The sequence below is a fragment of the Panthera uncia genome, chromosome A2, assembly GCF_023721935.1.
Source record: "Panthera uncia isolate 11264 chromosome A2, Puncia_PCG_1.0, whole genome shotgun sequence".
Lineage (NCBI taxonomy): Eukaryota > Metazoa > Chordata > Mammalia > Carnivora > Felidae > Panthera > Panthera uncia.
The window spans coordinates 14,437,108-14,464,670 of NC_064816.1; the positions used below are offsets into that span (position 1 = coordinate 14,437,108).

Below are 27,563 nucleotides of genomic sequence, written 5' to 3' on the forward strand. Positions count from 1 at the left end.
GACAATAGGCCGCCCGTCGCGGCCGCCGTGGACTTCCTGCCCGGCCCGGGCCGGCCGGTGCGCCGCTCCCCGCGCCCCTCTCCGCGCCGGTCGGGGAGCCGCGAGCGCCAGGCGCCCGGGACGTGCCTGCGCCTCCGGCCGCCGCGCCTCTGCCGCGGCCGGTCCGGCGGCCTCCACCCTCTCCCGCCGAGCCGGCTTCACTCCGGCTCCCTCCAGAGGCTGCGCTCGTCGTCCCGTTTCGGACTTTGATTGCTTACGGAGGGGATTTGTCTTTCTCTGTTTCTTTTTCCTTTTACGATTTGAAAAGGAGAAAAGAACGCACGGCAAGCTGGGACGGTGAAGCGCCACCAGCTGCCCCCACGTGGACACCTCCGAGGCGAAAGGGAGTTGGACGCACACTTGGGCCGGCTGGCCTTGAGGCCTCCACTTCGGCCGGACTCCCAGGCCTGGGGTCATGACTCTCAGGCCCGGCAGGTGGAAGGCGTTGACTGTCCTGGGCTGGACCTGAGCCCCGGCCCCCGCTGCAACAACCTGCACCCCGGCCCGCGCTCACCCACCGACACACCGGCCACCTGGGCTAGGCTCTGACTCGCGCCTGCGACATGGATAAGTACGGCGACCTGGGCCTGGAGGCCAGCAAATTCATTGAGGACCTGAACATGTACGAGGCCTCCAAGGATGGACTCTTTCGAGTGGACAAGGGGGCAGGCAACAACCCTGAGTTTGAGGAAACGCGCAGGGTGTTTGCCACCAAGATGGCCAAGATCCACCGCCAGCAGCAGCAACAGCTTCTGCAGGAGGAGACCTTGCCCAGGGGGGGCAGAGGTCCGGTCAACGGCGGGGGCCCCCCAGGCCCACAGGTCCGACGGGATGCCGCTGTGGGCCACAAGCTGACCCCGGATGGTGCTACCAAGCCCCCTCTCGCTGCCTCGACAGCGGGTCCTGGGACGGCCACTGCCGTCGCCTCTGGGCAGCCCTTGTATCCACCCCAGGACCAGAGGACCAGGCCGTATGTCCGCAGCGGAAGCCACGGCAGCCAGGACTGTGGCTCCAGGGAGAGCCTGGCACGCTGGGAGATGTCTGCTTTCCGCCAGCCCGGCCCCTGCGAGGATCCTTCCTGCCTCACCCACGGAGACTATTATGACAACCTCTCTTTGGCGAGCCCAAAGTGGGCTGATGAACCGGGAGTGTCCCCCAGCATCAGGGTGGGCGTAGGGAGTGGGTGGCCTGGCACCCCAGGGACTACTGAAGCACCACTGTCCAAACCCTCCGGGGACCATCCCCTGTACCAGCCTCAGCTGGCCCCAAGCTCCAGCCAGTCGTCAGAGACCGGCCAGGATGGCGGTGTTGGTGGCCGCGGCTGTGAGAAGCCAGCCGGGCTTTGGACTACCGCCTCTTCCCAGCGGGTGAGCCCCGGCCTTTCTTCCCCCGGCCCGGAGAACGGGGCCCTCAGGGGGCCCACTCAGCCCAGGACCCCTTCTTTCTTGGCACCCTTGGCCCAGAGCTGCCCCAGCCAAGGAGCTCTTCCCAGAACAAACTTGGGCGTGGGGAGCGAGGTATCGGGCACCACGCCCAAACCCACTGTGGACCCTCAAGCCTGGTTCCAAGATGGACCCAAGTCTTACCTTTCTAGTTCCGCCCCATCATCCTCACCAGCCAGCGCGGACGGTTTGCCGTCGGGTGCGGCCCCTGGACTGGGTCCCAAGCCTGTCTGCACGGACCCTGGCGTTGGTCCCAAGCTCAGCCCCACCAGCCTTGTCCATCCGGTGATGTCCACCCCGCCTGAGTTATCTTGTAAAGAAGGCCCCTCCGGCTGGTCATCTGATGGCAGCCTGGGGCCCGGGCTCCGGGAGAGCCCCAGTCCCCCCAGGGTGAAGTTGCCCTGCCAGACCCTCATCCCGGGCCCCGAGCTTGGGCCCTCAGCCGCCGAACTGAAGTTAGAAGCCCTCACTCAGCGTCTGGAGCGTGAGATGGATGGTCACCCGAAGGCCGATTACTTTGGTGAGTGAGAGATCGGTGGCGTTGCCCACCGTGGGTGATAAGGTCCCTGCGTTTGGGGGAGGGGCTCCCCGTCGGGGATGCCGTCGCTCTCCTTGAGTGGCACGCTTTTTTTGGGGGGCGGGGGTGTGGCTTCCTCTCTCAGCTGCATCTCCTGATTCAGAAACTTGAAAGCATCTCTGAACAGAAAGCGGATCTTGCAGCTGAGGCATTACGCACATGCAAAAGGCGAAGCGGGGTGGGGTTGCCCACGACCGCTCTCAAAAAAGGGAAATGCCGGGATGTCAGATTTCAGGGGTTCTGGGTGCGCCCTCAGAGCCTCTTGGCAGTGACTGGCTCATGCAGGACTTGAATGGACAAGCGTCTGGGGGCAGGTGCTTCTGGGCCAGGCTGGTCTGGCTATTTGAAGACCAGTGGTTGGGCAGGGGCTCTCTCTGGCCGTGTGTGTGTGTGTGTGTGCACACGCGCACAGTTGTACTACTAACACAGAAGACTGTTCTCGAGCTGTGGTTCTCAAAGTGTAGTCCCCGGACCAGCCGGACCCCTTCACTTGGGGACTGGTTAGAAATGCAAACATACAGGGCCCCACCCCACACCTGCTGAAACTTGGAAGGGGGACGGGGCATGGGGGAGAAGGGGCCGGACACCTGTGCGCTAGGTGTCTCCTAACTCAGCCCCCACCCGAGGTTCCAGCCCCGCAGCCAGGTGACATCCACAACCACGGCGCCCAGTGGGGTGGAAGACGCTCCTTACTGGTTTTACTCACAGTTTCTGGTTTTGTTTTATTCTCTTTTTGGAATCTCAAACTCTCGGAGACTGCGGGCTTCAGCTTTTTCTTTTTCTCTGTGCAGGGTTTGGAGGCAGCCGTCTTGCCCTGGGGGGTAACGACGTCGTGGTCTCATGGGAGAACTAACTAGAAAGCCTGTTTTTAGCAGAGTCTGAGGGTTGTTTTTGTCTTTTTTTTTTTTTTCTTCCGTTTTTGAGCTCTGAATAATTGGGGTCTTGATTTCCCCATCTGAGGGCTGAGAGCCTTGGGAAGCTGAGTCCCGTGAGGGTGGCCGCTGTGCCCCATGGAGGAGGGCAGGGCACTGGGAAAGGCCTACCTGTTTTTAGCCTGCCCTGTTCTCTGTGAATGACCGGCTCTGGCCTAAGGTGCCTGGAGGGACGGGGCCGCAGGGGCCCATGGGTGCACTGTGCTCCTTATCCTCCTGAAGGCTCATGGGACCAGCTCTCATGACACAGTGGGCACTCGGAAACTGGGGTGACTTCTTTGGTTTATGTTTCAGAGCGCATGGCACTGTCTTACTGCTCTCTTCCTTTGCAGATTCCCCCCTTGGGGAATAATACTTAGCTGGAAACACTGGTTTTTAAATGTAAACTTATGCTTAATTGTAAAAAAATTGTTTTTAATCTTTATTTTTGAGAGAGGGAGAGAGACAGAGCGGGAGAGAGAGAGGCAGACACAGAATCTGAAGCAGGCTCCAGGCTCTGAGCTGTCAGCACAGAGCCCGACGTGGGGCTCGAACTCACCAACGCAAGATCATGACCTGAGCTAAAGTCAGATGCTCAACCGACTGAGCCATCCAGGCACCTCACTTAGGTCTAATTTTTATTTTCAAGGTCGTTAGACAACAAAACAGCAGTTTTATTTTGTCAGGGAGGCAGGCTTACACACCGGATCGGGACCAAGGTATTCGCTAACACCAGTCATTCAACATGCATTTACTGATCACCTGCCTCGGGATGTGCTGTGTTCGAGGCCTTGGCCTACATAATGAACAGGACAGACGGTGCAGTGGAAGGAGACAGGAGATGGACCAAATAAATAATCAAGCCCTGGGGAGAGACAGGGGTGGAGGAGGAGACGGAACCCCGGGGCGGGTGTTGGCAGGGCAGTTTCCGGTTTTAACTCAGGGGGTCAAGGAACGCCCCATCAGGAAGGTGGCATTTGAGGAAAGGCCTGAAGGAGCAGCATTTGTCCCAGGAAAGGGCATTCTCGGTGGGCAGATGACAGGGGCAAAGGCCCTGGGGCTAGTCTGTGCTGCGCCCTGTGCTGGACGCTTACCTTCTACTATTTTATTTACTAGTTGAAAGCACCCTGGGAAGCAGGTTCTGTCATTACGCCTGTCTTACCAACTAGGACGGTAAAGCCCAGGGAAGTTAGATTACTTAACCGAGGCCTCCCAGGTGACGCCGGGTGGGGCTGGCAGTTGAGCCCTGCAGTTCAACCGTGATGCCCATGCCTCTAACCAGCGTTGCCAAGCTGCCTCCCAAGCACAGATGCGGAAAACTGTTTTATGTTGGTACTTATTTACTCGTCTGCCCTTGTTTTTGTTTTTTTTGTTTTTGTTTTTTTTTAATTTTTTTTTTTAATGTTTATTTATTTTTGAGACAGAGAGAGACAGAGCATGAACGGGGGAGGGGCAGAGAGAGAGGGAGACACAGAATCGGAAGGAGGCTCCAGGCTCCGAGCCATCAGCCCAGAGCCCGACGCGGGGCTCGAACTCACGGACTGTGAGATCGTGACCTGAGCTGAAGTCAGATGCTCAACCGACTGAGCCACCCAGACGACCCCTGTTTTGTTTTTTTTTTTAAATTGCGGCAAATGTCACCGTAAAATTAACCATTTTAAAGTACACGGTTCAGCGGCATTTGGTACACTCACGGTGTTTTCCAAACACCAACTCTGATAGTTTTCAACACCTTTTTGTCCCCCCGAAAGGACACCCCATCCCCCCACGAAGCAATTAATTGCTTCTCACTCACCGCCCCTCCCAGCCCCCGGAAACCGCCAATATGCTTCCTGTCTCTATGGGTTTACCTATCCTGGATCATTCACATAAGCGGAATCATAGTTTCCTTTTGGACGAAGCGTCACATTTGTGTGTAGAAAATTCAAAAGACACAAAAACACGCACAGTGAAAAATTCATATGCTTCCTACCTGGGCTTCTGGTTGAGCGTCCTGGGTGTAATGAGAGTGTGTGTGTGTGTCTGTGTGTGTGTGTGTGTGCGCGTGTGTGTGTGTGTGAGAGAGTGAGTCATGGTGCTCCGTGCTGTCCATCTGCTCTCTGTCTTTGCCACTGAAACCGTGCATCTTGGCAGCTGTCATACATCGGCACGTGTGGAGTTGGCTCAGCATCACCACCACTGTAGAGACGTGCCCCGGGTCACGTAAACGGTCCCCCCTGGTGGCCTGTGAGACGGGCCCGTGTGTAGGACGCAGGCCCAGCTTTGGGATAAACTCCCCGGGGGTGGGGTTGCAGGGCTGGGGCCTTGGGCCCTTTCTGTGTTGCCTGGCTGCTGTCTGCAGAGATTGCGCGGGGACCACAGTGTCCCCCACCCGGGGGGAGGGGCCCCGCACTTGCTTTGACAACTGGGGTGCCACTCGCTCTTCCGTGACCAGCCGTGTGGCCGAGGAGGAAGTCTCTCACTGGAGCCTCTGGCGGTCAGTTCTTGGTCCAGCCCTGCCACGTGACCTTGAACAAACTCGGTTCCCTTCCAGGCCTCACCGCTTCATCTGTAGCGCGCAGTGTGTGTGGACCAGCTGAGGGGCTCACCACACGGATGCCTCCCCTTCCTTAGATCTGGCGTTATTTGGAAGATTGTGTCTGCCCCCCCGTGCGGCATTTCTTACATTACGATGCACTTTTATTTGCAAATAGAAGAATATCTTTCGAGACGGGGCTCTGGCCAAAGAGTCAGGGTAATGTAACCATTACCATCAGAGTGGATGTGGTTCCAGCCGGAAGCCAAGCAAAGTAGATGTTTGGGTGGGTTACTTAGGCCGTTTCCTGGGTCTCGCAAAGGCGTCCGTTTGGGCGTTTACACTGTGGGAAGGGCTCGTGAATCCCTGCTGTTGCCTTTGAGAACACTTAGGTCTGAAGACACCTCAGTTTCCAGTAATTGGTCAGCTCCTCTCCAAGGACGCTTCTGGCACTTTCCTTGGCCGTCTTTGTGGGCTTGGTACGACGTGGTCCTAGCCACTGCTTCTCCCTGCTCTTTCTTCTGTGTTCCTCGGTGGCCCCTTTGTGTCTTTCCGTCCGTGCGGAGAGAGGCAAGGACGGACGGACTCTCGACGCTGCTTGGAGAGTGTTAGTGGTTTGCCCGGTGCAGTGTGGCTCCTGTTTTAACACCGCTGTTTATACTGCAGAGGAAGAGAAGAGGTCACCGTGCCTTTTGTTGGCTTTTCCTGGCCTCTTCCTCCATGGTATCCGCTGTCTTCCTCACACTGGTTCCCTCCCCACTTCCCAAGGAAAAAGGGTACAAATAAGCCACCTGTCACAGCCTGGGTTTCCCAGGGAGCTGACTCAGACAGTTTAGAGGACGGGGGGCTCCCCAGGGGGTGCCCTTGGAAGGAGGGGAAGGACGCAGGCGTGGGTAGAGGAGGGCTTCAGCTGCAGTGCGGGCCTGACAGGCCTGGGCCCACCCCGCAGGGAGCTTGGGAGCTGGAAAAGCCCTTCAGAGCTGTCCCGAGTTGGGGCAAGATCGCCAGGCCTTCACGCTCCCCCGTAGATCAGTCATCCATGGTGGGCCGCCCTGGGAAGCACTTGACCTTGGGCGAGGCGGCCCCTTGTGGCTGGGACAGAGCCCGAGGGGTGGACAGGCGAGGCCTCCCTCCGGCTGCACCCCCGGCAGCCAGGCCACAGTCCCTTCGGTGAAGGGGGATCTGGGCAGCCCATCAAAGGGGCCACTGCAGCCCCCGGCATCAGACAGACCAGACCCCTTTTACAGCGACCTTTGGGCCCCGTGGTTCTAATCCTAGCGACCGTCCGTCGAGTGCCCGTGACGCGGCTGGCGTTGGGTATGTGCTCGGCGTTGACTTTCACAGACGCTAGTAGTCTCTGTTCGCAGTTGGGAAACTGAGGCTCGGGACTTGCTCAGGACCACACAGGCGTCAGTGGTGGTGCTTCCACCCCGTTTGGGCTCTGACGGCTCCCCTGGTGGGACCGGGCCGTCTCTTAGCTCTGTGTTTATCGTTCCGTCGGCCCCTCCAGATTCACTTCCCACCCAGCTGCTGCGGGGGCATCAGTTGCCTCTGGGCCTGTAGCACCCCCCCGCCATGCTTTCCCTCCGGGTGGTGGGTCTGGGGGTCAGAGAGAAGCCCACTGTGCCCTGCAGGGGAAGGGGCTCTGCCAGACTCGGTCAGGCACCAGGGGCTGGAGAGGCAAGAAGAGGTTCGTGGTAGGGTCTCCAACACCCAGTGAATGGATGGAGCCCCCCCGCCCTGCCCCGCATGGACACAGAGAAGAGGCTGGCTCTGCCCTGAGTTTTCCAGTCTCCCCTGGACCCTCCTTTTCTTTTTTTTTTGTTTTTTTTTTTTTAACGTTTATTTATTTTTGAGAGACAGAGAGCAGGAGCGGGGGAGGGAGACACGGAATCCGAAGCAGGCTGCAGGCTCCAGGCTCCAAGCTGTCAGCACAGAGCCCAACGCGGGTCTTGAACTCACGAGCCGTGAGATCATGACCTGAGCCGAAGTTGGCCGCCCAACCGACTGAGCCACCCAGTCGCCCCATCCCGTGGGCCTTCCTGACGCAGCGGCCGACCCGCCTTTGCCCGGGAGCCTATAACCAGCCTACAACCTCCTCCCGAGAATGGCCCTGCCTGCGTGCCTGGTCTTTAGTAGACCAGGTAACCGCCTCAAAATCAGGAAGGCATGTGTATTTTGAAAAAAATGTTTACTTATTTATTTTGAGGGAGAGAGAGAGAGCATGAGCAAGGTAGGGGCAGAGAGAGAGAGAGAGAGAGAGAGAGAGAGAGAGAGAGATAGGATCCTTAGCAGGCTCCGACGTGGGGCTCGAACCCACGAACCTTGAGATCACGACCTGAGCCAAAATCAGGAGTCAGATACTTAACAGACTGAGCCTCCCAGGCGCCCCAGGAAGGCATATGTTTTGTAACTTTTTATCGACGTGTAGTATACACATAGGGTAGGTGCCCACAAAGTGAACGCACCCGCGTGAGCACCCGCGTGACCAGATCGAGGCAAGAACGTGAGTGGCGGTGACTGCACACGGCTTGCACTGTAGTCATCGGGCCCACACTCGGGCCCTCCCCTGCCGTACTGTGCTCACCAGCCCCATCACACCGGCCTCGCTGCTGGTCCCTGAGCTCCTGGAACTCCTCCCTCACGGGGTCCCTGTCCTCAGGGACTTCCCCAGCCGGCGCCCTTGTGGCACACAGAGCTGCCTGCCCCTGTGACCCTACTCAGGGAGGGGGTCTCCAGCTGAGCCCTGATGAACCCTGACGAGTCCCGACCTCGGTTTCCCACAGCGTGTGCCATGACCCTCTGCGGTCCTCCCTCTTTGGGATAGTATGTTTCTCCTCTATTCCTCTGTGGCCAGGAAGGAATGTCTTGTTTTTTCCATTAATAGTTGACAGCATGGGAGCACTTGGGTGGCTCAGTCGGTTAAGCGTCCAACTTCGGCTCAGGTCGTGATCTCGTGGTCCATGAGTTCGAGCCCCGCGTCGGGCTCTGTGCTGACAGCTCAGAGCCTGGAGCCTGCTTCGGATTCTGTGTCTCCCTCTCTCTCTCTGCCCCCTCCCCGGCTCTCTCTCTCTCTCAAAAATAAACATTAAAAAAAAAAAAAACTTAAAAAAAAAAAACGAATCCACAGCATGAAATGGACCTTACGATGTGGCACTTCTTGCCGGAGTGTTTTGGTTTTTTTTTAAAGTTACATTTCTTTATGTTTTTTGGCTTATGACTCCCACCCAGGACGCAGAACTGGGCAAGAAAGGCCCAATTTGGGGAGTGAGGAAAGCCGGCGTCCCGCGCCTGATTTACCAGTGGCCCCGGGTGGGACACCGGGCACGCCGCTCTCCTGCAGCGCGGAGACAAAGCTGACCTCGGAGGGCTCGTCCCAGCCCGAAGGGCTGTGGCTGTGGCTTTGGGGACCCTCGGGTGCCTGGATTTTAGCGGACCGAGTAACCGGGCACAGGACTGTCAGCGGTGGTGGGAGCCCGGCCAGCCTGGCGTGCCCTGCCCTGTCCGGGCCTCTGCAGAAGCAGAGCGCTTCTGTGTCTTAGTTACGCTTGCGTTTGCTACGGCGAATGGTGATCGTTTTCATTTTAGGGGATCTGGAAAATACATCCAGTGGAAACGGGAGCCGTAAACCCCTGCCATGCCGGCCACCCCTGGAATAATCGGCGTTACAATTTTCTGCAGAGGTTCCGGTGCACGGTCGTGGCTAGAGCCCGCTGCGATTCGGGGCGCGTCACGTGCTGTCATTCTTGGCTCCTGGGCCGGACGCAGAAGCCTTCGCTCTGCTGGAGGTCCCTTTGCTCCGCCGAGTGCGTCTGAGGAGAGTGAGATTGGGAGGAAAGGTCTCTAGGAGGGCGAGCCACTGGTGTCACGCCGGTCGCCCACCCTGAGGCCTTTTGAGGCTCCCACTCTAATTAAACTCGGGGTCCTCAACTTAGGGGGACAGTAAGTAGCACTGGCTGCGGGGTTCGCTGACCTTGTTTTTGCTGGCGTGGCCCAGGCTTCCTCCCTGGACTCCTGTGATGTCCTTGGTGGTGCTGGGTCATCGGACACTGGAGAGTGGCCTCAGGGCCCGGCACTGTCAGGGCCCCACAAAGTGGGTGCCCGGTGGCCGTCTGCTGGAGGAGTGGAGGGCCTTCCGCTGCGGTGTGAAGGGAGCAGGGAAGGGATTTGTAGCTGGGGTTACGGCCCTGAGATGGTTTTGCTAAAGCGTATTGCCCTGTGCCAGGCACTTTTCCGTCATCTTACGTGCGTCGGCTTGTTCGACCCTTCCGATAACTGTATTTCACTAGCCCCGTTTTATAGGTGGGCAAACTGAGGTCAGGTACCCTGCTGAATACATTTGTTGAGGAGCGTGGCTGACGGAGGGCTGGTTCACCTGCTTCAGGTGAGCTCGAGCCCCACGTTGGGTGAGCCGTGCTTCCCTCTCTCTCTGTCTCTCTCTCTGTGCCTCTTTGTCTCTCCCTCTGCCTCTCCTGGGATTCTCTCTTTGCCCCTTGCTCACTTGCACCCCACCTCAAAAAAATAATAAATAAAGAAGGATCAGTGTCAACCCCAGACTGTGTGCGGAGATGCTTAGAAGCAAACGTTGGACGAAATGATGCTTCGGGCCCATCGGGCAAACTGAACAGAAACCTTTCCCGAAAACAGAGCAGGCCTCCAAAATTCCCAAGGCGCATCAATGGCAGGGGCAGTACTTGCCAGCAAATATTTATATCTGCTTCAGGTTTTGTTTTTCACTTGTCCCCTCCCAGGGAAGCCAGCTGGACACGGAATGTCAGGGTCACGTTGGAAGGCTGGAGACTTTCTGCTCGAGTGTTTCAAAGGGAGTACTTTAGGGTCCACAGCCGGGCTATTTTTAAGTTTTGAGAGCCATGAGTTTAGACTTGGCCAAGTTCCCTCCTCATCTTTCTGGGTCTGTGACTCAACGCTGCGCGTCCCAGGAGAGCGAGGACTGGTTACTCCCGGTTACCGGAAGTCTGTTGGGAGCATATCAGGGACTTTCATCTTTTCCCCCCCACGCACGTATCCGCAGCATATAAAAGGTTCTGGAAGCCTGCCCTGCCGCTGTCACTGGAGAGGAGGGGCCTCGAGTTCAGGGTGCGTCTGCCCTTCAGCCAACCCTGGGAAATGTAAAGACCCAGGTAATTTGAGGACGGGTGGCTGAGGCAGCCCGCTAGTAATGCAGGCCCTGAGTCTGGGGGCGCGCACACATCCCAGCGGGCTTTGGCCCGGACAGCACGTGGCGGTCATTTCGGCATGCACATGGTACCACCCTTGCTTGCCTTCTGCTGACCAAAGTCCCTCTGACCATAACAGCAGCCTCCCCGTGCTCCGGAGCCCCCCTTCCGGCAGGGTGGGACCAAGTTGTGGCCGTGTTTGCTCACACGATGGTCAGGGCTCGCCCAGGGCATCCGGGTGGAGCTCTCGCGTCTGCTGAAACATCGCCCGGCCCGTTCTCTCTCCCCCCTCTGTGCCTTGTGTCGCTTCCTGATGAGGCAGGGAGGTGGCGAATCTGGAAAGATGGGCTCAGGGGGCAGCCCCGCTGACCGCTGGCCACGGTGGACTCCAGGGCGTCTGCTGACAGAGTCCCCATCACCGTCAACGTGCTGGCGGCCGGCCTGCCTGTGCCACTCACCGACGGTGCCAGTTTGGGCATCTGGCTTCTCGCTTTTTGCCCTCGGTTTCCTCACCTCATGGGGACTGGATGTCCTGTGCTCTTTATCATTCTGTTCCCCTCCCCGTGCCGCGAGCTGACGGGTTCAGGGCTCTTGGCAGAGAAGCCCGGGATGGAAAGCGCGTGAAAAAAACGTGTGTGTGAGCGCACACTCCCTGGGCAGCAGGCGAGTGGTTGGTGACGGCAGGCACTTCTTCGAGTTGGCCCTGCCGGGTCCCTCCTCCAGGTCACTGTCCCCAACCAGGGGGACCCTGAAATGCCCTTCTCCCACTAATAATGCTCTTAACTGACTTCACTCGTGAGATCAAAACCACGTTCTTGGGGGAAAAACACTTAAGCTCCTATAAAGTGGCACTTGAGAATAATAAGGAAAATGAGGAAGTAAAATCCAACACCAAATTAATGATAAGATTCGAAGTACAAAACACAGGGCCTGGTGTGTAGAAGAATAAAAAGTTAAGACGTCTCAGGGGCGCCTGGGTGGCTCAGCCGGTGAAGCGTCCGACTTCGGCTCAGGTCGTGATCTCGAGGTCTTGGGTGCGAGCCCCACGTCGGGCTCTGTGCTGACAGCTCGGAGCCTAGAGCCTGCTTCGGATTCTGTGTCTCCCCCCCCCCGTCTGCCCCTAACCCACTCGCTCGCATGTTGTCTGTGTTGATCTTTCTCTCTCTCTCAAAAATAAATAAAAACTTAGAGACGTTAAGATGTTTCAGTCACAAATCCACCGTTGGCTCAGCAGCAGTGGACTGGGAAACCGTGGAGGCCACAATGCCATTGCTCTGTCTCCTTGTGTCCGGCGGCGGTTGTGACGCTCTGACAGCCGATCAGAGCGGAAGGCTGAGCTGCTCGGGCCGGGACTTGGGTGCACCATGCGGCTGAACCTTGGAGGTGCTGAACCCCCGGTGTCTTCTAAACTTGGGAGACGCTCTGGACCTTGGGGTGGACTTGACACTTGGCCACGTTTTGAGGAGAAGGGAATTTCAGCCAGAGAGCACCAAACCAGGGTGAGTCTCTGGACCGCTCGTACCTTAGCTTGGCGGGGTGGAGCTCTGGAGTCCTGAGGCTAGGCTTGTGGGCGTGACCCCCCAGCGAGACCGGGTCACTGGCTCTCCTGCTGGGTCCCTGGGGCTCTCGGCTGCCCCTCCCCCACCTCTGTCCGTCACCACATCCAGTTCCAGGCCCAGATGACATACTCCCTCCACGGTCATTAGGGAACACCTACTGTATACAGGAGGCGGAATTAGGATTTGCGGGGCTTCCTTTGTGCCCAGACCCGTTGCTTAGCTCCATTTGCTGGGATGTGGGCTCCATGAGCGGGGACGGGGGGGGGGGGGGGGGGGGCGTCCATTCTGTTCACCCTTGTGTGCCGGGGCCCAGGGCAGTGGCTGGCACCCGGCAGGCGTGCGGCAAAGACTCGCTGAATCGATGAATGAACACCGTGGCCAGCAGAGGGATGAGGAGAGTCCCCGACTCCCTCCCGAGTGCCGGCCCTTTGAGTGGGGACGTTCCTGCTGTGGTGCGTGCACACCCCGGGGCCCCTCCACACCCCACGTGCACATGCCAGGGCATGCGTGGGAGGCAGGCACACCTCACCCTGACCCGGAGGCACCCGGACGAGGTGCCGCCCGGGTGGAAGATGCTCCGGGTAGCCCAGGACCGGAGTGGCCGGAAGAGGCTGGGATGCCGTGGTCCGGGTGGCAGAACTGCGGGGCCCAGAGTCCCGGGGAAGTTTGGACAGGAGCAGGGGGAGGTGCCGGCAGGCAGATGTGTGTGTTCTTATCTGAGAGGGCGTTCATCTTGTCCTGAAGTCAGAATTTGCGGAACTGCTTGTGGGCTGTCGATCGGCCCCGGGCCGACTCTTTGAAGGCCTTTGTGCCTCAGTTTCCCCGTCAAGAAAACGCGGGCATGGCTGGTGGGAAGACTAAATTAATTAACGTAGATCTGCACTGTCCAGCAGCTGGGAAGGACTTCAGAGTGTGCCGGTCCCCGTGAGATGTGCTCTAAGGGTGATATCTCCTCTGGGCCAGACTTGATATGGCGAAAAAAATGTCAAACAGCTCATCAATATTTTTACGTTAGTTCTGCGTTTAGTGTTTGTTACTTTGTTTGTTTGTTTATTTATATTTGAGAGTGCAAGCGGGGACAGGCAGAGGGAGAGGGGGGACAGAGGATCCCAAGCAAGCTCTGCACTGACAGGAGAGAGCCTGATGAGGGGCTCCGACTCACGAACCGCGAGATCATGACCCGAGCCAAAGTCAGATGCTCAACCCACTGAACCACCCAGGCGCCCCAAGCCCACAGGTGCTTAAGATGTAGTCTGTCCAGTAGCCACTGCCCCGACACGAGTGCACTGAGGCTGTGTGCCCGCTGCAGGAGGCGACGAGACGGCCCTCACAGCCCCTTGAAGCGTCTGTTCTGATGGAGGAAGAAAGTACTCTGCGATCTGAGCAGGTGGTCCTCGTAGCTGAGCCAACGTTCCAGGACCTTAAAAACACACTCAGTTTCGCGAGGACAGGAGGGACATCCAGGGGGACTGCACGTCCCCTCGCTGTCCTTCAAGAAAGGAAAGATGGTGTTTCTAGTAAGAGAGGTGGCAGAAGGCCCCCCGGGACTGGGCTCCTCTGGGCCCCGGCCAACAGGGGCCCGCACCCCGCGCCTCTGGCTGGGCTGCGGAGGCCTCGCCTGGGTGTAGGGAGGGGAGCCAAGATGGGTGGCTTTCCCAAGGAGCCTCCAAAGGCCCCATTGTCTGCGGCCCGTTCCGGCATGGCCGATGCCTTCCTCTCTGGCGGTGGGGCTCAGACAGAGGCCCTTTGGTGGCTGGCCTCGGAGGTCAGTGCAGTGTTAGAGCCAGCCCTCCCTCCTCGGCCTGTGGCCCCTGGCTGCCACCCCTCGGTGTCAGTGGCTGTGTGGGTGTGGGGCGAGGCAGCCCTGCCCTAGTTTAGAGCCAGAGAGCAAAGGAAGGGAAGGGGGAGGGCAGCAGGAAGAAGGGATCCGATGCTGAGTAAGCCAGCGGGGCCTCAACCCAGCTGTGTGCTTTGTTTGTGGGGTTTCAGTCTCCGCACTGGGTATCGGAGGGCAGGCCCGGGGCCTTTCTGCCGCGTGGCCTTTTCTGACCCAGCCCTGGTAGTGGCTTTGTGTCACTTCTGCTGCACACCATTGGTGAAAGCAGTCACCTGTGCCTGAATGGGGGAGGGGTGGCAGACTCCCCACCTCTGGATGGAAGGAGCGTCGAGGAATTTGTGGCTGTGTTTTTATTTTATTTTATTTTATTTTATTTTAATTTTATATTTTAAAGTCCACTTACTTATTTTTGAGAGAGAGAGAGCGTGCGCCTGAGTTGGGGAGGGGCAGAGGGAGAGGATCCCAAGCAGGCTCCGCACTGTCGGTGTGGAGCCCAACGTGGGGCTCAAACTCAAGAACCGTGAGGTCATGACCTGAGCCGAAACCAAGAGCCGGACGCTTAACCGGCTGAGCCACCCACGCGCCCCGTGTGGCTGTGATTTTAAAAAGTTACACGTAAGCACAGCCTGGAATGTGTCGTTGGGTGAGTTGTAACAGATGCTGGCACCCGGGTAGCCCGCCCTCCTGTCAAGGTATAGTAGAGTTCCGGCCCCAGGAAGTTCCCTCCTGCCTCTTCCAGTCCGTGCCCACCCCCAGCCGAGCACTTTTCTGATTTTTTTCATCGTTTATTAGTTTCGCCTGCCCTAAAACACAGCATAAATGGATTCGTGCGGTGTTCGTATTCAGCCGATATCTTCACTATTCACGGATTCTGTATTTGCGAGTTTGCCTAATTGCTAAGATTTATTTGTCACCCCAGAATCGACTCGTAGCGCTTTGGCGGTCATTTGGGGACATGTGCGGAGGGGTGAAAAATGTGAGTGGCCCCCCACACACATTCCCCGCTGAGGGTGAGCGGGGCGTTGCTCTGCCTGCTTGTTTTAGCTCTCACTGTAAACATGTGTCTTTTTTGTGGTCGTTTTAGTGCCATGGTTTTTGCGTTTTTGTGCTCTTGGTGATTTTTCTGTATAAAATGTTCCTCAGGGACAGTGCTGGAGTGCTGGGTGGTATTGGTAAACTCGAGAAGGCTGTGATGTGCTTTAACAGAGAAAATACCTGTGTTTGATAAGTTTCGTTCAGGCATGTGTCCTGATGCTGTTGGCCGTGAGTTCAGTGTTAATGAAGTCAACAATATATGTTAAATAAGTCATCTTTAGGGGCGCCTGGGTGGCTCAGTCAGTTGAGTGTCCGACTTTGGCTCAGGTCATGATCTCATAGTTTGTGGGTTCGAGCCCCTCATCGGGCTCTGTGCTGACAGCTCGGAGCCTGGAGCCTGCTTCGGATTCTGTGTCTCCCTCTCTCTGTGTCCCTCCCCTGCTTGTTCGTGCATTGTCTCTCTCCTTTTCTTCCTCTCTCTCACTCTCTCTCAAAAATAAACATTAAACAATTTTAAATAAGGTGTCTTTAAACAGAAACACAGAAAAAGCAAGGTTATGTACTGACTGGTTGATGCCAGTGTTCTGACCAGAGGCTGGCGGGAACCTAACCCTGTATTTCCTCCAGGGGGGGCGATGTTCACTATTCGATAATTCGGCATTTGCGGTGACTTCACGGAACATTATACCGCGAATATCGAGCCTCGACTGTAGTCCTCTTTCGTCTGGCACCGTTCACGCAGAGAACGTCTGTGAAATTCATCTCTGTTGCTCCTGTGTGTCAGGTGTTTGTCTTTTTTTCTTTTTTTTTGTTGTTTTTTAACCAAGTAGCATTCTATTCGGTGAGTACACCACACTTTGTTTTTCCATTTCCCTATTGAGGAATGTTTGTCTTCTTTCCTTCTGGGGCTGAAGGAGAAGTCGGCTATGGTCATTTGTGTCGAGATACGCTTTCACTTCTGCTGGGTAAATACCTAGGAGGGGAGTTGCTGGCTCATGGAGTAGGAGTGTGTTTAACTTTTTCAGCAGCTGCCAAAAAATTTTCTGAAGGGACCAGGCCATTTAGCCTTCCCCCAAACAGTATGTGAGAGCCCCCGCCCCCTTTCCTTCTTGATGCGCCGTTTCCAGGGTTTCCAGGCTCCGCTCCGCTGGCTACTTTCTAAACTGGCTCCTCCGTGAGGAGGACACTTGGCTGACACCCTTCTAATTCCTTCTGTTAAAATAACTGTCTTCACAGCCGATTTTCAACCCTTTTTTGGTAGTTACTATGGTCTCAGAAGGGTTTGATTTTTTTTTTTCCCACCAGCTTTCACTAACACGGAACACTTGCATGGTTTTGCCATTTCCAAAAACCCACGCGCAACTAACCGTGGGAAAGTCAGAAACTCTGTGCCGACAAAAATGATGTACAAGGGACCGATCGTTCCACTTGGGGATGATCACTGTTAAGAGAGACTTTTGTTCTGACACACAGCTATTTAATTTTTAGGCATCTGAGGGAACGAGAGTGAACTTTGTTGGAGCAGTGAGTCCCTGGTAAGAATTATACTGGTGAAGGGCCCCAGGGGAGGACACACAGCTAGAACCCAGAAGCCAGCGAATGAAGCCTTTTCCTCTTGAGTTGCTTGTTGGAGATGCCCCTTCCATTCGGTTTCTGGTTCTTGCTGGGAGACTTCGTGTCACCCTGGTGGCTTGATTTTTTTGAAGGCCGGCCAGAGTTTAATTTTTTGCAGGTGATCATAGGATCAGAATGGAGAGCTGGGGGCCCCTCCTCCCCCTGGGCCTCGGGAAGCTCTTCTCCGGACCCTCCGAACAACCCCTCTTCGTTCCTCTGGGGAACCAGCAGTGGGAGGGGGCTCTCTCTCAGGGGCAGCCAGAGTGGGAGATCGCTTCCGGTGGTTAGAGAGTCTTTCCTTCTGGGGGCACCTGAGTGGCTCCGTCGGTTACGTGTCCGATTCTTGGTTTCGGCTCAGGTCATGAGCTCACGGTTCATGAGTTCGAGCCTCGCGTCGTGCTCTGTGCTGACAGCGTGGAGCCTGCTTGGGGTCCTCTCGCCCCCTCTTTCTCTGCTTCTCCCCTGCTTGCTCTCGCTCTCCCCCTCTCTTTTTCTCAAAATAAATAAAAAACCTAAAAGAAAAAAAAAAAAAAAGAATTTTCTGCCGTCTGGCCAGCAAGCAGTCTAATTTAGGATCCGATCCCGTCAGCAGCTGGGACGATCCCGTGAAAACAAAACCAGGTCCTGTCACTCCTGAGCCCAGAAAGAATCCTCATGCCCTTCTTCCCGTTCCTCACTCAGCAAAATCACGTCTGTGTCTGTACTGCAGATGGCTGGCCTACTCTACAGATTCTAAACGCCATAGTCTTCAGAAGCAATGCTTGTGTCTTTGATCAGAAAGGGGAATTGACGATGTGCCCCGTCTTAGCCTCTCGGTCAAGCAGCAGACAGGTGCGAAGGCCCCTGGTTTGTGGCGGGGGCTCGGACCCAGTCCCCCGACGTTGTTCCCACGCAAGGCGTGGGGCCGGTTACGGAAGGAGGGCTGTGCCCGGTGCTTTACCAGCACCATCTCACGTTTCCGGCGGCCCGCAGAGCGCCCAGTATTGTTTCCTGATTCGAAGATGGGGACAGAGCAAGGAGGTCACTCCTCCAAGGCCGTGCACGGGGTTAGCCGCAGAATCGAGAGAAGCGTGCTTCCAGACTCTGTGTTTGTCCAGGGGCAAAGTGTGGCTGGTGGTACCTCCCAGCTGGCACGGGAGGGGGAGACCCTCCCCAGCCCGCGGTCTCCTGCTCCTGACTCCCTGGGGCAGCGGGCGGAAGAGAAGGAGCCAGGGCTCTGGAAATTGGAGAGCACCGACATCCCTCCCAGCTTGAAGTTTCCACCACCTTCGTGTTCCTTTCCTTCTCTGTGACACCCTTTTTCCTTCTTTGGTGAATGCGTATTTAAAGCATCTCTAAATCAGCCTTGTGTTCATCTAAAATCTTTTTTTTTTAAAGTGTTTGCTTATTTATTTATTTAAAATTTTTTTAATGTTTATTTATTTTTGAGAGAGACAGGGTGAGTGGGGGAGGGGCAGAGAGAGAGGGAGACACGGAATCCAAAGCAGGCTCCGGGCTCCGAGCTGTCAGCACAGAGCCCGACGCGGGGCTCGAACTCACAACCGTGAGATCATGACCTGAGCCGAAGTCGGACACTCAATCGACTGAGCCACCCAGGTGCCCCCGGCCTCGTGTTATAATGTAAAAAGTTTAGGATTTTATTTTTCCTTAAAAAAAAAAAAAACAAAAGGCTTTTCTTTCTCGTTCCACTTGTGGCATTGGGCTGTTGTCTGAGGTGGGGGTGTCTCACTGCTCTGGAGTGAACTTACGTCAAAGCCTCTCTGTGCCTCAGTATCCCTTCTGAACCCAGTGTGCATCCTGCACTCAGCCTTGCTCTATCGTCTGTGGTTGGGGTGTGGGATGGGATCCTGGTCCAGATAAAAGGACGTTAGTGGGACGGTTGGTAAAATTTGTAAGATTTGGATAAGGTCTGTAGATTAATACATATACGCCTATCCATATATGTGTATATACATACATACATGTATATGCAGGTATGGGTTTTATCAGTGTTCGTTTTCTGAATTTTGGTGATTGGAATCATATAAATACTAACATTTGGGAAATCTGGATAAAGGGTATATAAGAAGCTTTTGCAGTACTTAAAAAAATTTTTTTTGTAAGTCTGAAATCACATGAGAAGACCCTGGAAGGTGAACAGTCTTGGGGGTGGCAGGGTGGGTGTGGGGTCGGCAACTCCACGCATAGGCTGGCTGTGAGGCCACAGGGTGCTCTGAGGACTTTGAACTCTTCCCGTAGGTGTCAGAGACTGAGCATTTTTGAGCAGGAATATGATGTGGTGAACACACATTAAATTTAAAACATTCTTTAAGTCTTAAAAAAAAAATCCCACCACTATTTCTGAATATGAAGGTAATATATCTTCCTTGTAGAATGTTTTAAAAAATGCGTAAGAGCTTAGGAAAAAGGGGTGCGTGGTAGCTCAGTCGGTTAAGCATCCGACTCCTGATTTAGGCTCAGGTCATGATCTCACGGTTCGGGAGTTCGAGCCCCGCGTCGGGCTCTGTGCTGACAGCTCAGAGCCTGGAGCCTGCTTCGGATTCTGTGTCTCCCTCTCTCTCTGCCCCTTCCCTGCTCATGCTCTGTCTCTCTCTGTCTCTCAAAATAAAACGTTTAAAAAAATTAAAAAAATTAAATAAAATAAAAACCACTCATAACCGCTCTTCATAGCGTATCTGCATGTGTAAATATATTAAAGAAAAAGAATAGAAAGCAACCTACTACGTACTGGGTGGTGGTCTCCTCTCCCTTTGTTTCATTTAACATCGTATGGCGAACATTTTTCACGTCTTAAGATTAATTGGGCAGAACTGTGTTGTCCGCTACATGGGGCTATTTAAAATTAAATTTAAGTTAATCAAGATTAAATGTAAGTTAATTAAAATGAAATGAAATTAGAGATTCAGTTACTTATGTGTCCTAGCCACATTGCTCGGTAACTGCCAGAGCTGACATCGTGGACAGTGCGGGTAGAACATTCTCATCACCGCAGAAAAGGCCCTATTGGACGGTGCTGCTCTCGAATAGTTAAAACTTCTAGAAAACGTAAAAGTTGCCCAGTGTTTCTTTAGCTTTACCTCTGCATTTGGGGTTTTATATTCTTTTCTGGTTGGCACACTTCAGCGTCTTAATAATATTTTCGTGAGCTTGCTCGTTTCTTTCCTAACAGCTTGGTGGAGATGTAATTCACATCCCATAACCCACCCTTTGAAAGTCGACAACTTAGCGGTTTTTAGGATGGTCAGAGTTGTGCGGCCGTCCCCAGTATCTGATTTTAGAACACCTTTATCGCCCCCAAAAGCAAGACCCCACCATTAGCAGATGTCTCCCTGCTCCCACTCCCCCCATGCTGGGCAGCTGCTAAGCTACTCACCGCGCCTCGTCGTGCCGCCCTGCCCTCCGGAAGGTGTTGTCCACATGCAGGCTTGCCCCAGCAGCGAACAGAAATGCCCTTTTCTCAGCATGCTGGGCGACGCCGTTGTTCTCATTGCTTTTCCTCTTTGCCGGTGGCCCAGTGCGCGTGGCTCCTGACAAGGTAGAACACAGTTTCCTGTGCTGAGTGGCGGTTACGCGTCAGATCAGATTTGGGAAAGGTTGCTGGGGGGTGTGCCTTGAACCCTGTGTACCCCTGGGGAGTGGAGGGCAGGGAAGGTTGGAGGCCAGAGAGCGGGGGTGCCCTGGGGCAGGCGCGAACCTGCAGGCAGTCTGGCAAGGCTCGCTCTAGTCTGCAGTGATTGGGAAACTGATGGAAACTTCCTTCCCCACCGCGATGCAGCGAAGCCATCGCTGGTTTTGAGCAGCTTTCGGAGTGAAGAAAGCGGACTGGCGCAATGACCCCGTAGCCCAGAGTGGCCTTAAATACTTCCTTTGTGGCTTGGGGGGGGGTTCCCTCCGCCTGACCCTGGAGCTTTGGGGTGCATGGGAGAGAAGGCAGAGGCAGAGGAGGCCCGGGAGCCTGGTGGAATGCAGTTGGTTGTGTTACCTGCATCCATGGCTCTTGACCTTGGCTGTTCCCTTAGACTCATCTGAGGTGCTTTGGCCACGCCCCCAGACTGGCACCAGAGTCTCAGAGGTCATGGTGGGCATCTGCACTGAGTGGCATAGCCAGACTAGAGAAGTGACCGTCTGCACAGGCCAGAGGACCCAGCACCCACTGCCTCTGGGGGTTTTGTGAGCTTACGTGGGGCCAGGAGGGAGACTGTTGCCGGGGTCATTGGTCCAGCTCTGCCCCAAAAGCTCGGCCCCTCTTCCAGAACCTGTTGACTCCCAGAGCCACCCAGGTCCACAGGCTGCAACCTTCGGCTGAAGACAAGACCTTGCTCGACTTGTGTCCAGAGTAACTTGTTCAGATGTGCCCCCAGGGAGACCTGCCCCCTCCCTGCCAACCCCCAAGCTTTGATCGGATGCCCTGACCCTTGCCTGGATCCCTTTCCAGCACAGTAGGTGGTTCGTGGCTGTGCGATCCCACATGACACGCAGCATCCGGGTGGAGTAGAGAGGATGTCCTGTGATGGCCACAGCGGGGTCGGGTGGCTCCCAGATGCGTCCCTTCCTAACTGAGAGAGGGGTACTCACCGGGATGGGACGAGGCCCAGGTGTGAGCTGGGGTTGCCTTCCCCATGGGCTAGCCCGATGGAGCCTTCTTATTTCAAACCTTATCATAACAACAAAAGGTGCCAACCTGGTGATCACCCGGGTTGGCTGCGCATTCAGGTAAGGGAAGGCTGCGGGGTCCTCTGTCTGGCTGTCCATAGGAAGGAGGCAGGAATCCTGTTGCCAAACCTCGCGCTAAGGCTGCTTTGCTGGCCTCCTTGTTTGTAAATCCAGCCTCTGCAAGGAGTGGGGAAGGCGCCGTGGCCCTCAACCTGGTTTGTCTCTTGGCTGTGCGTGCTCGAGAGATCAGTCAATACCAGTTTGGAATAACCCACTTCGCGTGGAGCGCTGCCCAGGCTGGGTGGTGTCTGTATTCGGTCAGTTATCCTGTGTAATTGGTTCTCAAATAGCCTTCCTGGAACTTGTGGACAGGGGCTGGAACGTTCCAGGAGGCAGAGGGAGAGTAGGCTCTGTCCCACCCAGACCAGAGTGGTTTTCCTAGTGTCTGTTATATGTAGTTGAGTGTCCACCGTGGTTTTTTTTGTTTTTTGTTTGTTTCTTTTTTTTGAGAAAAGTTTCTCCTGCTTTAAGCATTTTGAGAACCACTGCTGTGCACACAGAGAGGCCAGCCTGAATTGTGTTTCTCCAGTGACGGTAACCTGCAGCCAAAACAACGGCAGTGGTGGTAATGGTAATAATAAAATGTCAAATTGCTGTAGTAGTAAAACTTGTTTGTTTCCTTCTGGAGAGTTGGAAAGCTCTTAGGAAGGCCTGTTTTATTGCTTTGGCTTCTTAAGGACATTACGATCCATCATAGCGTTAGCAGTGGATGTCGCTGGTGCCCGGTTTTTCCGCTAATCACCTGGAAGACCGGAGAGAAAGCTCTGGACGAGGGCTCAGTCGGTTAAGCATCTGATTCTCGGTTTCGGCTCAGGTCACCATCTCATGGTTCGTGAGTTCAAGCCCCACGTCGGGCTCTGTGCTGGCAGCACGGAGCCTGCTGGGGATTCTCTCTTTCCCCTTCTCTCTCTGTCCCTACCCCCCCCCCCAAATAAATAAATAAACTTAAAAAATTAAAAAAAAAAAAAAAAGAGAAAGCTCTGGACAACCGCCCAAGGCCCTGGCCCGCCCACTATGGCCTCCCGGATGACAGCCGGGCTAGCCTGGGAGGGGCGGATCCTGTGTCGAGGTAGGGGCCCTGTCTTCCAGGAGGTTCTGGCGGGGGAGTGGCCCAGGACGTCTGAGCCACATGGGTCCATGACCGTCTTGGAGCCTCCATGGAGGAAACCTTGGCCCCTTGCAGCCCCTTGTGAATCCTGCCTCCTACCTTCGGTGTGCAGAGTATCCTCCTTCTCCAACACCACACACACCTCCTGGGTCAGAACTTTACTTCCTGCCACTTCCCATGTCCCAGGGGGCCCTCCGGGAGTTTCCCTGCGTCCTGTCCCCGCCTCCGGGCCCTGCTGGCTCGTTGCCGGCCCATTAATCATCCCACAGTTGTGCGCGTGTCTCTGGCTTTCCTGTCTCTGCGCCTTCTCTTACCTTTTCCTGAACCTGGCTCACCCTCCCCTCCCCTCCCCTCCCCTGCCTCTGCCTTTTGAATGAATTCAGCGTTTATCCGTGTATGGGGCACTCTGCTGTCCTTGTGTTTGTGAGGGTGCTAAAGTAGAAAGCCAGGCCTCTGCCCTCAGCAGGCTTATTTTCCAATAGGTAAGCCCTACCTGGGCCACAGGCCGCAGCAGACGGGCGGATGAAGTGCTTGAATAATCCTCGGTGGCTCTTTGCCTCCCGTTGTACATCATTTAAAACAGGAAACTGTCCCTAGTCCTTGCCCTTTCCTGTGGGAATATTATGATCTTTAAAAGAATCCCATACAGCCACTTTGGAAGACAGTTGGATGGTTGTTTTTGTTTTTGTTTTTTTTAAACCAAACTAAGCATACTCTTACCATACAACCCAATAGTCTTGCTCCGTGGTATTTCTCCAAATGAACTGCAACTTACGTCCACGCCAGCATCCGCTATGTGAATATTAATAGCAGCTGTATTCGTAATTGGCCAAGCTTGAACGCGACCCAGATGTCCTTCAGGGGGTGAACGGAAGGTCCGTCCTTGGCCCTTGGAAGGATGGAGGTCCATGGAACTGTGGTCCATCCAGACAATGGAATCTTACTCGGCGCTGAACAGAAATGAGCTATCAAACCGTGGGAAAACATGGAGGAACCGTAAATGCGTATTACCGAGCAAGAGATACCGATCTGAAAAGGCTACATACTGTACGATTCCACTCCCATGACGTTCTGGAAAAGTAAAACTATGGGGGCAGTGAGAAGATCGGTGGCTGCCAGGGGTTGGGGGAGGGAGGGAGCACTAGGTGGAACACAGAAGATGTTTAGGGCAGTGAGACTCTCCTGTATGATGCTGTAATGGTGGTTACGTGTCATTCGCCTTTCGTCCAAACCCACTGGATGGTCAACACCTCCTGTAAACTACGGACTTTGGGTGATGATGTGTCAGTGTAGGTCCATCAGTTGGAACCAATGTAGCGCTGTGGTGGGGGGATGGTGATAGTGGGGGAGGCCGAGCATGTGAGGGGGGCAGGAAAATACGGAGACTCTGTACCTTCTGCTCAATTTTATTTTTATTAAAAAAAAAAAAAAGTTTTAATGTTTACTTATGTTTGAGAGAGAGAGACAGACAGAGCGTGAGCAGGGGAGGGGCAGAGATGGAGACACAGAATCCAAAGCAGGCTCCAGGCCCTGAGCTGTCAGCACAGAGCCCAATGCAGGGTTCGAACCCACGAATCGGGAGATCATGACCTGAGCCGAAGTCGGACGCTTAACCAACTGAGCCTCCCAGGCCTGCCCCCTCCTGCTCAATTTTAATGTGAACCTAAAACTGGTCTCACAAATAAATTCTATTAACAAAAGTGCCAGAAGCAAATAAGCCAAACTGATAAATGTCATATTAAAAAAAAAATCACCCCGATCTATTGGTTTTTTTTTTTTTAAGATTTGTTTTAGGTTTATTTATTTTGAGAGAGGGCAAGCATGAGCGGGGGAGGGGCAGAGAGAGAGGAGAGAGAGAGAGACACAGAATCCGAAGCAGGCTCCATACTGCCAGCACAGAGCTGACTCTGGGCTTGAACCCACGAACTGTGAGACCATGACCTGAGATGAAACCAAGAGTCAGATGTTTAACCGACTGAGCCCCCCGGGCGTCCCCAGGGTGGTGATTGTTGAGAGACGGGAAGGAAATGAGGCGAGCCCTCTGGTTGTTGCAGCGTGCTGGCTTGAGAGAGCGTCCACACTGCACACAGGGAGGGAGAAGTTGAGGCAGAGCCCGGTGAAGTCCGTGTGTTGAAATGCAGCTGACAGTCTGAGGAGACAAAGGCAGCGACAGTTCACAGGACTCGAGCAAAATCTTTACCAGGCGTGTGTCTGATAAAGGCCTCATAGCCCCACTATAAAGGGAATCCTCACAGCTCAACAAAAAGAAGAAAAATGGGCCAAAGATTGGGACAGAGCCTTCACCAGAGAAGGTGCAGGATGGTCAATCAACACACGCAGGGGTGCTCAGGTACGACACCGTTAGTCAGTAGGAAAAAGAAAATGAAACCACAAGGAGACAGCACTATGGACCTCTTCGAATGGATGACATTAAAAAGACTGTCATTCCAAGTGTTGGCAAGGATGCAGAGAAATTAGAACTCTTAACAAGCTGCTGGTGGGGCTGTAAGATGTTAGAATTTCTCTGGAAAAACAGTCTGGCGTCTTCTTAAGAGGTTAAACATACGCTTATCGTAAGACCCAGCCGTTCCACTCCTAGGTCTTTCTTTACCCGAGAAAAAAAGGAAATACATTTCTATACAGACACTTGTATACAAGCAGCTTTTTTGGTAACAGCCCCCAACTGGAGACGCCACAGACCTCTGTCATCAGGGGAGCGGATAAACAGGCCGTGGTATATCCAGGCAATGGGATACTACTCGGCGCCGAGGAAGAATGAACTCTTCGTGTGACGACACGGGTGAATCTCAAAATAATTATGCCGAGTGAAGGAAACTGGATAAGAAGAGAGTACATATTCTAGAGTCCACTTGTAGAACCTCTAGAAAACACAAACCGAGGGGCGCCTGGGTGGCTCAGTCGGTGAAGCGGCCGACTTCGGCTCAGGTCACGATCTCACGGTCCGTGAGTTCGAGCCCGGCGTCGGGCTCTGGGCTGACGGCTCGGAGCCTGGAGCCCGTTTCGGATTCTGTGTCCCCCTCTCTCTCTGGCCCCTCCCCATCCCCCACTCGCACTCAGTCTCTCTCTGTCTCTCAAAAATAAACATTAAAAATTTGTTTTAAAATCTTATCAACTTGTACACTTTAGATGTGTGACATTTATTATATGTAACCGCCACCTCCTGAAAGCTGTTTTCAAAGAGGTCCCTCCGGCCATGGTTTGGGGAACGGGTTTCAGGCAGTAAAGTCTAACTGCAGGGGGAGAAATGCATGTCCCTTCCTCTCTTCTAAACATTTGGTTCCTTCTTTCCCTCCCTTTCTTCCTGGTTTACGTGCTCCGATGATGATAGTGACACGTGATGACATTTTCTTTTGCTGTTGTTGTTGTTGTTGGACATTTCTCTAAAATCCTATAGCTGAGGGGCCACGTGAAAGCAGAGGGGTCTGGTGGCCTTTCTTCTTGCTGAGCCCTGCTTTGTAAGAACTCACTTGCGTTTCTTCCCTCTACCTGCTGCCACTCATACTTGTGACGCTGGGACATCAGGGCTGGGGGCCCTTCCCACCCCGACCCGCTGGCCGTCGCAAGATTCCTTTCAATTCTGGCACCATCTACCTGTCGGTAATAAATCCGAGTCCCCACGGCCCCCTTCTCAGGTTTGATCATTTGCTAGCACAGCTCACAGAACTCAGGGAAGCATGGCTGCCAATTTATTTTATAATAACGTGCATGATAAAGGATACGGATGAACAGTGGGGTGAAGGGATACATAAGGCGGGGTCCGGGAGGGGCCCGAGCCCAGGAGCCCCTGCCCTGTGGAGTCAGCCCAGAAGCTCTCTGAACCCCGTGCTTTGGGGATTTTTATGGCAGCTTCATGTAGGCAGGATGGATCGTTAACTCGTTTTCCAGCCCCTCTCTCCTCTCTGAAGGATGGGGCTGGGGCAGAAAGTTCCGAGCTTCTTATCACGGCTCCGTCTTTCCAGTGACCAGCCCCCATCCAGGAGCCCACCGAGAGTTGCCTGGTTAGAACAAAAGACGTTCCCGCCGCCCAAGAAACTCCAAAGGATTTAGGAGCTCTGTGTCAGGAACTGGGGTCATAGACCCAATGTTAGAAGGAACGGGGACAGAGACCAACATATATATATACACACATATCTGATATATATGTATATATACATATATTTGATTTCATGAGCTGGAGCCTGTCCCCAGCCCTGGGCACTTAGTGAACTCACAGTGCAGGACCGTAGGTGGGATTGGTCAGCTCAGCTATCAGAGGTGGCAGATTCTGGTTCCCCGCATCCCTGGGTGACGGCTCCCTGAGGACTGTCACCTTGCTCACTGTCATCTTGCCGGCATCTAGCGGGAGCCTGGTTCTGAGTGAGTGACAGAGAAGTATCTGTGGGCTGAATGCTTCGGTGGCAGTGTCCCCTCCAGGAGGGTAGGAGGAGCTAAGTGAGGGTCTGCATTGCAAAGGGAGGCGGCGGGGGGTGGGGGTGGGGGGGCTGTGGCTGAGGTCCCAGGCGGGAAGACAGCCTGTGCACTTGGGGATAGGGCAGAATGAGTGGTGGGCCAGGGTGGTCAGTGGGAGCTCCGGGGCCGGGCTGGGCTTGGGGCCGCATCCCTGAGCATGTGGTTTGTTGAGGGTGAGGAAGGAGCCCTCTTTTTTTCTGAGTGTGGCAGGAACCCCCACAGCCTCCAACGCGGCAGGGATAATGGGACCTTTGAGTTAGAACGTGGGCTCATGTCACATCTCCCAGACCGTGTGCTCTTCTGCAAGTTACAGCACTTTTCTAGAACTTGGCTTTGAGAAAGGGATGAAAACTCCCAGCGCAGGGTCTGGTAGGTACATTATTCCCTAGAATATGAAATTTACTTTTTTGCCCCTCGCGAAGGAAGACTAGATCTATTTCCTGCCCATGAAGCACTTTTTTATTTTCTTTTTTTTCCCCCTCTCTTTCTTTTTACATTTTCTTTATTTTTGAGAGAGAGCGAGCAGGGAGAGGAACAGAGGGAGGGGGCAGAGGATCCAAAGCAGG

The 27,563-nt window shown here is 54.6% G+C and overlaps 1 protein-coding gene across 1 annotated transcript in view; it reads left to right on the top strand.

Moving 5' to 3' along the window:
• The first annotated feature begins 6 nt into the window (after positions 1–6).
• LIMD1 (LIM domain containing 1) overlaps positions 7–27,563 on the top strand; it is a 73,511-nt gene continuing 45,954 nt past the window's right edge. Inside the window, exon 1 of the mRNA XM_049642516.1 lies at positions 7–2,001. Coding sequence (XP_049498473.1) covers positions 603–2,001 — 1,399 coding nt within the window. The 5' untranslated portion in view covers positions 7–602. The remainder of the gene's footprint in view (positions 2,002–27,563) is intronic.